Source organism: Heptranchias perlo, chromosome 36, assembly GCF_035084215.1.
Source record: "Heptranchias perlo isolate sHepPer1 chromosome 36, sHepPer1.hap1, whole genome shotgun sequence".
Taxonomy (NCBI): domain Eukaryota; kingdom Metazoa; phylum Chordata; class Chondrichthyes; order Hexanchiformes; family Hexanchidae; genus Heptranchias; species Heptranchias perlo.
Genome location: NC_090360.1, coordinates 24,996,758 through 25,009,890, shown reverse-complemented (window position 1 = coordinate 25,009,890; position 13,133 = coordinate 24,996,758). Strand labels below are relative to the sequence as shown.

General features: G+C 42.6%; 1 protein-coding gene across 1 annotated transcript in view; it reads right to left on the bottom strand.

The window, feature by feature from the left end:
* Positions 1-4,039: 4,039 nt before the first annotated feature.
* LOC137304215 (leupaxin-like) overlaps positions 4,040-13,133 on the bottom strand; it is a 63,028-nt gene continuing 53,934 nt past the window's right edge. The window contains exons 7-9 of the mRNA XM_067972783.1: positions 12,409-12,490; positions 10,336-10,484; positions 4,040-4,316 (exon numbers count right to left, since the gene is read on the bottom strand). Of these exons, the coding sequence (XP_067828884.1) occupies positions 4,050-4,316; positions 10,336-10,484; positions 12,409-12,490 (498 nt within the window). The 3' untranslated portion in view covers positions 4,040-4,049. The remainder of the gene's footprint in view (positions 4,317-10,335; positions 10,485-12,408; positions 12,491-13,133) is intronic.

The window sequence follows — 13,133 nt, the reverse complement described above, 5'->3', positions numbered from 1 at the left end:
CTTCTTTCATGCTGTAACCATTCTATCATTCTAGTCTATGAAACCATTATGGTCTTCCTCCAGGCAGTCACCTTTATCATGGTTCCATAACCTGTCTGCAAAGCCTGTGGGTTGTTATTTTCCTGCCTACATTCGAATAACTCTTTCAAGGCTGTCTGGTTTGAATCTGTTCCGTGCTCCATTTTTAAGGTCTCCTGGCAGTGCCTTATGTACCTCGGGTGACATATGTGAAACAGTAATTCTATTCTTTCCTTGTTATCACATTCGTGTAGATCGAAGGTTTGCTCGAAGATAGCCAGGCTGGTACCAGGATCCTCTCAGACCTTTATAATTGGGATGTCAGGCGCCATCTCTTTTAACTGCCGGCTATCGTGATGAGGTGGTCATTTCCCTTATGGGTTCCCCTGTCCCACTCAGCTGAAGTGCCTTCATCAGCATCGTAGTAGCCTTGGGACCTCAGCCAGTTTTTCCCTCATTCAGTGGCTCCCTCTTTCTTTCTTTCCCCTGCCTGTTCTCATACTCATAGGCTGCCTCAGCCAAATCCTTATAGCGTATCTGCTCCCAGGGGGACCCACTCCCACTATTATTTGGACTAATTTGCCTTTTGGTTACTGCAAACATTACAGTAACAATTGTTTCAATTGCTCTTTTAATTCACTAATCTCTTTTTGACATGGTTCATGATTACCCTGTTTGTCGGCCTTACGCTGATCTTTTTGACTCTGATTAAGCACCCTCGCAGCACGGACACTAATTCCTCCACTTTAACCTCGAGTTTCTCTGTAGCTCCATTTTTTCCTCTAGGGGTGCCTGGTATTCTCCCATTTGTCGTGTCTTATATCTACTATCTGTCTGCAACCAGGCTCCTGGCGCCATGAGAGTTTCGCAACACAAGGTTTTGTCGACTCGTAACTTTTGACTTTTTTCCCCTTCTACTTCACGTTTACTTGATTCTGTCTTGAACTTGCTTCTCTGTAGAGTTTGCCACAGTAAGAAGACAGCTTTCCAATTACCTTTCTTAAGATTCCTTTCCTTAGTGAGGATCCGTACCAGGACCTCCAAGTCTTCAATACTATCAATATCTTTTACCAGGCTTCTACATAACCCTAATTTACCATCGACATATTTCTGAAGTGTTGACATCAAACCATTTTGCATCTTTGGCATGGTTTCTGTAAAGAGAGATATATATCCATATTTCTACTAAGGAATCGGTCACCTCTTTTCGGTTCCAACTGTACACTCCTCCAGAGGAATCGGCTACAACCGTACACTCCTCCCATTCGTCTAATTTACCTCGGAGTCGTCTTATAATAAATCTCACGTATTACAATCACTTAAAACTCGTGCCCACCCAGCGACGCCAGAAATGTTGGAAATATGTCATTATTAATGCTATCAAGTGTTGTTAATCCTTCTTAATAACTTCCACAATGATTCGGGCCCGAGTGTGACCGAACATGTAAGCTTTATTATGGACACAAGAACAACGTTCTAATGCAGTTAGACCAAACAAGAAGTATTTGAATCACAACATTCTAATACAGTTATATCAAAAAAACAAGGATGGTACAACCCGCCCCTAGGAAGTTTCAAGCTGCTCAGGTACATGTGGACCTCCGCCGTCCCAGGAAGCTGCTACTAACTTTAGTGGGACAGTGTCCCAGTTTATGTATAATTCTAAAGCATATTTGCTTCTGGTAGCTTAATGACATCAGTGCCATGTTGTCGTCTGTCCCGACATCTCCTCCCCAGGGTGCCCAATGTTCCAGACATGAAACATCCATTCTAAGGGATTAACTGTTGTCCATTCTGTCCATTATATGGGGGAGGAACATGCCTTTTCCTTCTATTTGGATTGTTCAGATACAGGCATTGAAGATGTCTCATCCTGTGTATGCCAATCACGAAGGTTACCTAATTAAATGAACAACGCTCCTGCAATTAACATAACAGGATTAGTCTGTGTCCATGGCCTGAGTCTTTGATTATGCCTTGGGACGTTTTGTTATCTGTTTCTGACAATTGGGCTTCACTGTGTCTGTTTCACAATGTGGAGATGCCGGTGATGGACTGGGGTTGACAATTGTAAACAATTTTACAACACCAAGTTATAGTCCAGCAATTTTATTTTAAATTCACAAGCTTTCGGAGATTTTCTCCTTCCTCAGGCAAATGTTTCACACCCTCTATTGTCTCTGCAATGTTCCCAATCACTTTGCCTGATGGCCTGAGGTCGGGCATATCATTTCCTGCGGAATGCGGATTTGTATTCTCACAGATGTGGAGATGCCGGTGATGGACTGGGGTTGACAATTGTAAACAATTTTACAACACCAAGTTATAGTCCAGCAATTTTATTTTAAATTCACAAGCTTTCGGAGGCTTCCTCCTTCCTCAGGTGAACATTGTTGGAAATGACGTTCACCTGAGGAAGGAGGAAGCCTCCGAAAGCTTGTGAATTTAAAATAAAATTGCTGGACTATAACTTGGTGTTGTAAAATTGTTTACTATTCTCACAGACACAAGGCTTTACTTTTTAGCCAAGCACCTAAAGCTTTGCAAGATGGGATACATGACTATGATTTGGCCTAGAAATTGTATTTGTTAGAGGCTGTAAAACTAGAATTGCACCCAATCTCATCAGTTTCTCAACGGGCGAGTTAGGTTAAAACTCCCCCCACAAGCACTCAACATCCTTTCCAATATCTGCAGGACCCGGCCATGGAGAGGGAAAAATGTAATTGCATAAAACGAGCTGCCAAGTTAAAAGTAGCCAATTATAACTAAGTGTGGTTAATTGTTGGCTCAGAGTTGGGGGTAATATATTAGCACGGATAGAGGATTGGTTAATAGACAGAAAACAGAGAGTAGGGATAAACGAGTCATTTTCAGTTGGCAGACTGTAACTAGTCGGGTGCTGCAAGGATCAGTGCTTGGGCCTCAGCTATTTACAAGCTTAGATGAAGGGACCGAGTGTAATGTATCCAAGTTTGCTGACAATACAAAGCTAGGTGGGAAAGTAAGCTGTGAGGAGGACACAAAGAGCCTACAAAAAGATATACAGACTAAGTGAGTGGGCAAGAAGATGGCAGATGGAGTATAATGTGGGGAAATATGAAGTCATTCACTTTGGTAGAAAGAATAGAAAAACAGAATATTTTTTAAATGGTGAGAAACTATTAAATGTTGGTGTTCAGTGAGATTTGGGTGACCTCGTACAAGAAACACAGAAAGTTTGCATCCAGATACAGCAAGCAGTTAGGAAGACAAATGGCATGTTGGCCTTTATTGCAAAAGGGCTGCAGTACAAGAGTAAGGAAGTCTTGCTATAATTATACAGGGCTTTGGTGAGACCTCACCTGGAGTACTGTGTACAGTTTTGGTCTCCTTATCTAAGGAAGGATATACTTGCCTTAGAGGCGGTGCAACAAAGGTTCACTAGATTAATTCCTGGGATGAGAGGGTTGTCGTATAAGGAGAGATTGAGTAGAATGAGCCTATACTCTCTGGAGTTTAGAAGAATGAGAGGTGATCTCATTGAAAGATAAGATTCTGAGGGTGCTTGACAGGGTAGATGCTGAGAGGTTGTTTTCTCTTGACTGGAGAGTCTAGAACTAGGGGGCATAGTCTCAGGATAAGGGGTCAGCCAAGACTGAGATGAGGAGGAATTTCTTCCCTCAGAGGGTTGTGAATCTTTGGAATTCTCTACCCGAGGGGGTTGTGAATGCTCAGTCGCTGTGTATATTCAAGGCTGAGATGGATAGATTTTTGGATTCCAGGAGAATCAAAGGATATGGGGATAGGCTGGAAAGTGGAGTTGAGGTCAAAGATCAGCAATGATCTTATTGAATGGCGGAGCAGGCTCGAGGGGCCGTATGGCCTACTCCTGCTCCTATTTCTTATGTTCTTATGATTTTCATGAAAAGGTTGCAGTGACATACATTTCTGGATAATTAACTTTCTATCCTTTGGACAGGCTGGCGAGCGAATCTCCGTTTGCAATGAGACACAAGAGTAAAGACAATTCATTGAGCTCTTGTCTATTGTTAAAAGAACAGTTTATTAAAGCATGCGTTGCAGTAAGGCTTGTCATTGTGTTCCTTGAAGACGCCTTTGCTGAGCTGTTTAAGGCAAAAGGCGCAGACGAAGTGCTCCGGGTGGAATCTCCTTCCCATGGCAGCGATACAGCGCCCGATGATGGGCTTCTGGCATCCGGTGCACAAGGTCCCCTGGCGTTGGTGGTAGTGCAGCTCACAGTAGGGCATTCCGTCAACCTCAAAGAAACTGGCACTCTCAAATGAGGTGAAACAGTCCTACGTGACAGATGGAAACGAGAGGCATTACCAACTTCTGTGTTACATAGGAGCAACAGGAGGCCATTCTGTTCTTTGAGCCTCTTAATTTGGAACAGGAGAAGGCCATTCAACCACTCGAGCCTTTTATAGAGGAACAGGATTAGGAACATAGTAACATAGGAACAGGAGTAGGCCATTCAGCCTCTCGAGCCCATTCCGCCATTTGATCTGTATCTAACTCCATCCACCCACCTTGGCTCCATAATCCCTTAAAACCCTTGGCTAGCAAAAATTTATCTATCTCAGATTTTAAAATTATTAATTGAGCTGGTATCTACTGCTTTTTACGGGAGAGAGGTGTACACTTCTACCACCCATAGTACGAAGAAATGTTTCCTAACTTCTCCCCTGAATGGCCTGGTTCTGATTTTAAGGTTATATTCCCTTGTCCTAGACTCCCCCACCAGCGGGAAAAGTTTCTCTCTATCTACCTTATCAATTCCTTTCAAAATCCTAAAATCCTCAATCAAATTACCCTTAACCTTCTATATTCCAGGGAATACAAGCCTAGTTTATCTAATCTTTCCTCGTGTAGAGCTGATAACATTCTGGTGAATCTGCGCTGCACTCCTTCCAAGCCTAAATATCCTTTCCTGTCCACTCTAAAGTAAAAATACTCAATTGGAGGAGGGCCAATTTCAAAGGGATGAGGAAAGACCTGGCCCGGGTAAATTGGAATCATAGTTTGGCAGGCAAAACTGTAATTGAACAGTGGGCGACCTTTAAAGAGGAGATGATTTGGGTACAGTCGAGGTACATTCCAATGAGGGAGAAAGGTAGGGCAACTAAAGCCAGAGCTCCCTGGATGACAAAGGAGATAGTGAGTAAGATGAAGCAGAAAAAAGGGGCGTATGACAGATGTCGGGTCGATAACACAAGTGAGAACCAGGCAGAATATAGAAAGTTCAGAGGGGAAATGAAAAAGGAAATAAGAGGGGCAAAGAGAGAGTATGAGAATAGACTGGCGACCAACATAAAAGGGAATCCAAAAGTCTTCTACAGACATGTTAACAGTAAACGGGTAGTAAGAGGAGGGGTGGGGCTGATTAGGGACCATACAGGAGATCTGCTCATGGAGGCAGTGGGCATGGCTGAGGTATTAAATGAGTACTTTGCATCGGTCTTTACCAAGGAAGACGATGCTGCCAGAGCCTCGGTAAAGGAAGATATAGTTAAGGTAGTGGATGGGCTAAAAATTGATAAAGAAGAGGTACTAGAAAGGCTAGCTGTACTTAAAGTAGATAAGTCACCCGGTCCAGATGGGATGCATCCTAAGATGCTGAGGGAAGTAAGGGGGGAAATTGCGGAGGTACTGGCCATAATCTTCCAATCCTCCTTAGATACGGGGGTGGTGCCAGAGGATTGGAGAATTGCAAAAAAGGGTGTAAAGATAAACCCAGCAACTATAGGCCAGTCAGTTTAACGTCAGTGGTGGGGAAACTTTTGGAAACAATAATCTGGGACAGAATTAACAGTCACTTGGACGAGTGTGGATTGATTAGGGAAAGCCAGCACGGATTTGTTAAAGGCAAATCATGTTCCACCAGCTTGATAGAGTTTTTTGATCAGGTAACAGAGAGGGTCGATGAGGGCAATGCAGTTGATGCAGTGTATACGAATTTTCAAAAAGAGTTTGATAAAGTGCCAGATGGTAGGCTTGCTATTAAGATTGAGGCCCATGGAATAATGGGGACAATAGCAACATGGATGCAGAATTCACTAAATGACAGGAAACAGAGAGTAGTGGTGAGCGGTTGTTTTTCGGACCGGAGGGAGGTGTGCAGTGGTGTTCCCCAGGGGTCGGTACTAGGACCACTGCTTTTCTTGATATATATTAATGACTTGGACTTGGGAGCACAGGGCACAATTTCAAAATTTGCAGATGACACAAAACTTGGAAGGGTAGTAAACAGTGAGGAGGATAACGATAGACTTCAAGAGGATAGAGACAGGCTGGTGGCATGGGCAGACACGTGGCAGATGAAATTTAACGTGGAAAAATGTGAGGTGATGCATTTCGGTAGGAAAAATTAGGAGAGGCAATATAAACTAGAGTGCACAATTCTAAAAGGGATAGAGGAACAGAGAGATCTGGGGGTATATGTACACAAATCATTGAAGGTGGCAGGGCAGATTGAGAAAGCCATTAAAAAAGCATACAGGGTCCTGGGCTTTATAAATAGAGGCATAGAGTACAGAAACAAGGAAGTCATGATGAACCTTTATAAAACATTGATTCAGCCGCAACTGGAGTATTGTGTCCAGTTCTGGGCGCCGCACTTTAGGAAGGATGTGAAGGCCTTCGAAAGGGTGCAGAAGAGATTTACTAGAATGATTCCAGGGATGTGGGACTTAAGTTACATGGATAGACTGGAGAGGCTGGGATTGTTCTCCTTGGAACCGAGAAGGTTGAGAGGGAATTTGACAGAGGTGTTCAAAATCATGAAGGGTCTATATAGAGTGGTTAGAGAGAAACTGTTCCCATTGGCGAAAGAGTCAAGAACCAGAGGGCACAGATTTAAGGTGATTGGCAAAAGAACCAAAGGTGATATGAGGAAAAACTTTTTTACACAGCGAGTGGTTATGATCTGGAATGCACTGCCCAAGGGAGTGGTGGAGGCAGATTCAATCATGGCCTTCAAAAGTACTTGAAATGAAAAAATGTGCAGGGCTACAGGGATAGGGCGGGGGAGTGGGACTAGCTGGATTGCTCATGCATAGAGCTGGCCCAGACTCGATGGGCCGAGTGGCCTCCTTCTGTGCTATAACCTTCTACGATTCTATGGTGCGGCGTCCAGAACTATATCCAGATGTGGTCTCATCATGGATTTGTATAGCTGTAGCAAAACTTCCTCCCCTTTATATAAATCTAGCCCTCGAGATATAAAGGCTAACATTCCATTAGCCTTTTTGATTATTTTTTGTAGCTGACTACTACATTTTAGTGATCTGTGTACATGGACCCCCAAATCTCTTTGGACCTCCACTGTTCCTAACTTTTCACCATTTAAAAAATCCTCTGATCAATTCTTTTTTGGTCCAAAGTGGATGACCTCACACTTACCTGCATTGAAATCCATTTGCCACAGTTCCGCCACTCACTTAATCTACCAATGTCTCTTAGTAATTTTATGCTCCCATCAACACTACTTACTATGCCACCAATCTTTAAAACATCGGCCAACTTGGATATATGACTCTCTATTGTGCAATATAAGTCATTAATAAATATAGTGAATAGTTAAGGCCCCAGCACAGATCCTTCCTATTCGAGAACATACACATTATACTCTCTATTTTCTACCGCCTAACCCATTTCCTAACCAGGTCAATAATTTGCCTTCAATTCCATGAGCTTTAATTTTAACTAACAGTCTCTTATGTGGAATTTTATCAAATGTCTTCTGGAAGTCCATATAAACTATATCCATAGACATTCCCCTGTCTACTACTTTAGTTACTTCCTCAAAAAATTCAATTAGGTTCGTCAGACATGACCTACCCTTTACAAATCCATGTTGGCTCTCTCTAATCAGCTCAAATTTCTCTAAGTGCTCAGACAGTCTGTCCTTAATTATAGATTCCAATTATTCCCCACAACAGATGTTAGACTAACAGGTCTTTAATTTCCTGGTTTCTCTCTCTCACCTTTCTTAAATAGTGCAGGTATATTTGGAATTTTCCAATCTAAAGGGACAATTCCTGAATCGAGAGAACTTTGGAAGATTATGGCTAAAGCATCTGCAATTTCCTCATTTACTTCCTTTAAAACCATCAGGGGTGGAAACCATCAGGTCTTGGGGATTTGTCAGTCTTTAGTGCCGTTATTTTTTGTAATATTATTTTCTTGCTTACATTAATTTTAGTGAGTTCCAGTCCTTGGTTCATTATTAGTTTCCCTAGAATGTCAGGTATATTATCCTCTTCCTCTACTGTGAAGATTGTCACACAGCAATTATTCAACAAGTCTGCCATTTCCTTATTTTTATTAGCAATATCACCCGTATCTGTTTTTAAAGGGCCCTCATTGCCCTTGACTGCCCTTTTACTTCTAATATAATAAAAACTTTTTGTGTTAATCTTCATTTCCCTCACAAGTTTCTTTTCATATTCCCTTTTTGCAACTCTTACTATCTTTATATCTCTCCCAGTCCCCTGGATTGACAGTATTCTTCACACTTTTGTATGCTCTTTCCTTTAGTTTTGTAAGCCATTCAGACCCTCGGGCCTGTTACATGGAACAGGAGTAGGTTATTCAGTCCCTCGACCTGCTCCCCCATCCATTTAGCTGATCTGCACCTCAACCCCATTTACGTGCTTGTTTTCCAAATCCTTTGATGCCCTTACCCCAAAAAAATCTATTGATCTCAGTCTTGAACATTTCAATTGACCCCCAGCTTCCATGGCCTTTTGTGGGAGAGAGAGGTCCAGATTTCTAATATCCTTTGTGTGAAACAGTGCTTCCTGATTTCACTACGGAATGCCCTGGCTCTAGTTTTAAGATCGTTGGGGTAAAATTGAACGTGGGCGGGGATGCAAAACAGGCAGTATCACATCGATCACCTGTTTTATGCTAAACCAGGTTTTTTATGCTAAACCGGATAGTCAGTTGCATTGACTTCAATAGACCTGAATATCAGCTGCGACGTATGATGGTCAGAAAATGCAATTCCACCGTTTCGACGTCCCCGGCCATGTTCAGTTTCACCCCGAAGTTCCTTGTTCTGGATTCTCCCACCAATGGGAATGGTTTCTCTACATCTACCCTATTGAACCTCTATCATTTTAAACACCTTTTCTAAATTTCGGTAGCTAGAATCACAACTAACATCTTGGAGCCTTGGTGTCTAAACAGAGAAGTCAGATAATGCAATCCTGTAAAGTATTTACGCCCAGCATTTCAATACAAGTGTGAGTCCCTGGAGTAGAATTTCTTCTTCCACACAAGCTGCTCATGTCTTTGAGCAAATTAAGGTGAATGCATTGTATTGTGAGTAGCTTGTACTCCAATTTGCTACCACCACTTTGACCCCAACAATCTCGTACAATGTGACGCTGAAAAGGAAAATCTGTCTCTGGAGAATCCTGCGTCCGTACACTAACATCACCAACAGTAATTTCTAGGCTACGAAGGATTGTGACAGAAAGCATAACCGTGACTCCCAAGTGCTTAGCCCACAGGCAAAAGGTTGAAATTAGATAATGGTGGGGACGCAAAACAGGCGGGATTGTTTCGGTCGCCTGTTATACGTCCGCTCAATATTCTTCTCCACTGACTTCAGTATTACTGAATATCGAGCGTGTACTATAACGGTCAGCCAAAGCGATTCCGCCTACTTAGAGCTACCACTCGTCCAATTTCACCGCCATAATCTGTAATTTAAAAACCATTGCATATGGCCCTCGCTGTTCACACTTGCAGTGCAGTACTGAGGGAGCGCTGCACTGTCGGAGGTGCCGTCTTTCAGATGAGGTGTCTGCCCTGTCAGGTGGATGTAAAAGATCCCATGACACTATTTCAAAGTTATAGTCCAACTGTTTTATTTGAAAATCACAAGCTTTCGGAGGCTTTCTCCTTCTTCTGACGAAGGAGAAAGCCTCCGAAAGCTTGTGATTTTCAAATAAAACAGTTGGACTATAACCTGGTGTTGTAAGATTCCTTACATTTGTCAACCCCAGTCCATCACCGGCATCTCCACATCATGACTATTTCGAAGAGCAGGGGAGTTCACCAGTCCTGGCCAATATTTATCCCTCATCACTAAAACAAACACTGTGGGATATTGCTGTGCGAAAGTTGGCTGCCACGTTTCATTATATTACAGCAGTGACTACATGTGAAAGGTCCTCCATTGGCTGTAAAGCACTTTGGGATGTCCTGAGGCCGTGAAAGGCGCTATATAAATGCAAGTCCTTTCTCCTCTTTTACAAATGCAGAGGGATATCTAAAGTGTCCTCTCCAACCACTGGCACTTACTTTGCAAACAAAGCATTCCGGGTGCCAGACGCTGTTGAGTGCGGACAGATAGTTGTCCAAAACCGGCCGATCACAGCTGCCACACTTGGGAGCGAACATGTTGAAATAGTCTTTGCGGCAATATGGTTTCCCATGTTTCTCATGATAACCTGAGGATACAAAAGAAGAAGGAAAAAACAAGAAGTGCACATATGGGGAAATGAATCAGTCGTGATCTGAAACAGCACAAAGAACAAGCAAGATAGTGGGGATGAAATACGACAAGGGTGGAGATGCAAAACAGGCGGTGTGGCCTTGGTCACCTGCTATATGCTCTGTCTGAGGTTTCATTCCTTCGACTTCAATAGAAGTGAATATCAGGTGTGTCCTATAACGGGCGGCCAATGCAATTCCACCTTTTTTGCATCACTGCCCCATTTCAAATTTCACCCTAATTGCAACACTCCTTCCCAGATTTTATGTTTTTCCATAATGATTGTAAGATAAACGGAACAGGTGAAAAGTACAAAAAGTAGAGGAAGTGTTTTGAATGAATCTCTTTTATATCACAGCTGCTGCCCATAACTCAAAGTCTTGTATTCGCTTGACATTTAGTCATTGTACGTACCTGAGATCTACATAGTGGACACTTAGCCAACAGGCACGCCCCATTCTCAGTTTGAGATTATTGTACCTTTATTGCCTTGTTGACTGACATTTGGTATTATGGGGTTAATTTTAAGTTTGGACGGTGGTCTAAAATGATATCGAAATATCCGGCCATGATTCAATGGGAAGGAAGGTCGGGTGTGGTGTATAATGTGTGGTTAACTCAACACCGCCCATTTTACAACATCGCTCAAAGCTAAAATTATCCCCAATGTGTAGTGAAAAGACATTTCCCCAAATGGCGTTCAATTCAGGAAATTATTTCAAGCATTCGTTGTAATTTAAAGCCATAGTATACTAAGGTAGATGTTCATACTAAACACTTCTCTCCAATATCTGGCATAAGCCGTGGCCTTTTAAAATAACTGAATCGATTCCCTTGGGCCTTGCAGACCTGGAGTCAAGGCCAAGTATGGTCTTCAAATGAAGCTTGGTGGGCAGGGGGAGGGAGGAGATATCGAGCCTTGGTATGCACGTCACAAAGTAGTTCCCATTATAAATGTGGACATAGGAATTTATGATGGGAAAAATTAACACCAAAAGTGTTTTAAAACATGACAACAAGGAATCAGGAAGTGGGGCCAGATCTAAGATTTTTAATTTATTATAGTTTGGTTAAGACTTTCGCTGAAATAGCGGGGGAATGGAATTTCAGGCAGACATCGGCTTTAGTATCCCATGACTTAATTTTGATGAGCACAAGGTATTTCTTTAGGTTTTTTTATTTAGAACGACAAATTAAGATGATTTGTGTCTTGTTGGAAGATCTAAACATGAGGTGGGCCAGCTTTTCGGAATTGCATGGCACAGTGTGAAGTTAGTGTGAAATCAATCTGAGGCAAATAACCAAGTAGACGTACAACAAGGGCTTGTTACCGATACAATTTCCCATCAGAGAATTGCCCAATATCCATTGACTTCAGTGGAGATTTATATCGGGTAGAGTGTAAAACCAGCATTGCACCTGATCTGGTCAGTTTCCAGATGGGCGGGTTAGGCTAAAATTGAACCAGCATGTCCGAAAGCCTTTCATATGAATCCACAAGGAGATTGCTCTGAATTATAATTTGATCAGGGTTCTTTCAAACCAATGGCAACAATGGTGCAAAATGGGCGATATCAAATTGATTTTGACTTACATTGGAAAGGAAAATCAAACGGCTAATTCGATATCGCTCGTTTTACACCATTGCTCCAAAGTTCCAATGACTCCAATTGTATTTAACTCATATAATAAATTACAGCCTTCTTACAGGCACAGGTGTAAGTAAATAGGCAGAGAGAAAGAGCAGAGTTATACCAAAGTTCATAAAACCTCACTGACTGAAATTAGGATTCATAAAACCGTTCTGACTGAACTCAAAAATTAATGGACCACTTCCAACAAATTGAATGGTAACTCCTTAGGAGCTCTGGTAAACTTACCTTCATTCCCAAATACATCGCCGCAGTGTGCGCAGAAAAAATGTTCTGGGTGCCAGGTTTTATCCAAGGCCGTGAGGATTTTCTGTAAATAGGCAAAATCAAATGAAGTGAAAACAATCCTTGATCCTTTGGCATTTTCAGAAATAGTGGTCATCGGCCATTCACTGCTCACCTGTAACTATTTCCTGCTCACTGGGGTAGACATTCACCTCGGACGGAAACGCATCGGCCGCCCGTTTTATGCCCAGCTCAATATTCATCGCCATTATCGTCCATGGACCTGAATATCTGGCGGTGCCTGTAACAGGCAGCCAACGCAACACTGCCAGTTTTGCAGTCCCCTGGTGATAATGTTTCAAGCTGAAGTTTCAGAATAATGCCAACTTGCTCCCTGTTCTCTTCCATTGAACCCACTCGATTAGATGTGCAAAACTAACTGGGGGAGAAATTTGTGTTGGGCAGTAACGCAAAGCCTGGGTATCGCATCGTTGGCCTGTTACAGTTACTTGACTTCAACAGAAGTGAACTCTGGACGTGTGGTATAACGGTCGGTGAACTCCGGGCGTGTGGTATAACGGTCAGTGAACTCCCGGCGTGTGGTATAACGGTCGGTGAACTCCGGACGTGTGGTATAACGGTCAGTGAACTCCGGACGTGTGGTATAACGGTCAGTGAACTCCGGACGTGTGGTATAACGGTCGGTGAACTCTGGACGTGTGGTATAA